Source organism: Penaeus japonicus, unplaced genomic scaffold (genome assembly GCF_977035675.1).
Source record: "Penaeus japonicus unplaced genomic scaffold, GWHDUDI00000001_assembly GWHDUDI00000030, whole genome shotgun sequence".
Lineage (NCBI taxonomy): Eukaryota > Metazoa > Arthropoda > Malacostraca > Decapoda > Penaeidae > Penaeus > Penaeus japonicus.
The window spans coordinates 5721399-5723047 of NW_028234432.1; the positions used below are offsets into that span (position 1 = coordinate 5721399).

At 36.2% G+C, this 1649-nt stretch overlaps 1 protein-coding gene across 1 annotated transcript in view; it reads right to left on the reverse strand.

Annotated features, from left to right (window-relative positions):
- Nucleotides 1-1276: 1276 nt before the first annotated feature.
- LOC147468148 (uncharacterized) overlaps nucleotides 1277-1649 on the reverse strand; it is a 1557-nt gene continuing 1184 nt past the window's right edge. The window contains exon 2 of the mRNA XM_086554629.1: nucleotides 1277-1649. This exon is cut by the window's right edge and continues 770 nt beyond it. Within this exon, the coding sequence (XP_086410755.1) occupies nucleotides 1319-1649 (331 nt within the window). The 3' untranslated portion in view covers nucleotides 1277-1318.

Consider the following 1649-nt stretch of genomic DNA (forward strand, 5'->3'; position numbering starts at 1 on the left):
TTGAATGTACCAACAGAGTACAGCTCATCCAGCGGTTGATAGAGGTTTGGCGCAGAAATCCAGATATCAGGAACAAAGCACATAACTACATTAGAAGCATGCCAAGACGTGTTGAAGCAGTTATAAGAGCCAAAGGAGGTCCCACAAAATACTGAGATGATATATGTGTAAAGGAAAAACAATAAAACATATTTACTGTCTAAAAATTTCCTTCTGTCAATAAAAATGTGAATAAATCAGTTGAATGGCCAGAATTGTCTATTAATTTTCCCATATGTATATACACATGCATATATATGTGTTTGTGTGTGTGTATGCGTGTGTTTGTGTTTGTATTTGTGTGTGTGTGTGTTTGTGTTTGTCTGTGTGTGTGTGTGTGTTTGTATTTGTATGTGTGTGTGTTTGTGTTTCTGTGTGTGTGTGATTGCGTGTTTGTGTATATTCATCTGCATTTTCAAAAACATGTATGTTTTTTTTATGTCGGTATATATATAGAATTTCTTTTTATGAGGTATTCTGCACTCTCAGAGTTGATTATATTCATATTCTCATAAATCTAATTAATTACAATCTGATAACTCTCTATCCAAACTATCATTATTCAGATATTTTTCAGGGTCACCAGATCTAAGCATCCCTTTTTTGTTATTTGAGTATTCATGTGTTTAGAGACACCTGTTTATCTATATCCCTATCTATTTTTCTTTTATTTTTTCTAACTGTACTTAGACAAGTTACACACTAGCCTTCCCTGTTTGTTTTTTTTCTCTTAAGCTCTAGTTTTGCTTCAGTTTCAGATAATACCCTGAAAGGTTAATGAGTTGAAAATGGAAATACACAGTATTGAAGTGTATATACCAATATGTGTGTGTGCTATTCGATGCAGTGGTAAATATCTCGGCTGTCAATCTTGCTGACCCGAGCTCAAATCCCACACTGCCAGTGGACTTTGACCCTTGTCATTCCTTGCACATAGGGATTAAATTCAGAACCATCACTGAAGACACAAGACCCTCCCCCTACACTTAAATTTCTCAACTGCTTTCCATTGTGATTGACTACTATATCATATCTGCTTGACATTCCGATGAATGTGTTAGCAGTAAAGGAAAAGGTATTTCTAAATATCACAAATTGTTGCATAAATGCTCTCCGCTCATAATCATATTCATATGTACACATTTAAGTAAAGTCATTGAGAAACCAGTATCGTATTCTTTTTATTATAACATTTGTGTTTTTACATAAATATTGTAATATTATCATTTTTACATATCTGCTTTGTTTTTCACGCAAAGTAATCGATCCATATAATATCTTATGCAAAGTAATCTACTTCAAATCTTTCGCCTCCGTCGAAAAGGACACTGTCATCAATGGCATAATCGAAGCCTTCCACGCCAACAGGACTTGCATTGAAGCTGACATCATCCAAAAGCCCAACGTTGAAGCTGACCTCCTCATCAGGAATGCCTGCATTGAAGCTGACATCTGGAATACCTGCGTCAAAGCTGACATCTGGAATACCTGCGTTAAAGCTGACGTCATCGGGAATACCCACGTTAAAGCTGACGTCATCGGGAATACCTACGTTAAAGCTGATGTCATCGGGAATACCTGCGTTAAAGCTGACGTCATCGGGAATACCT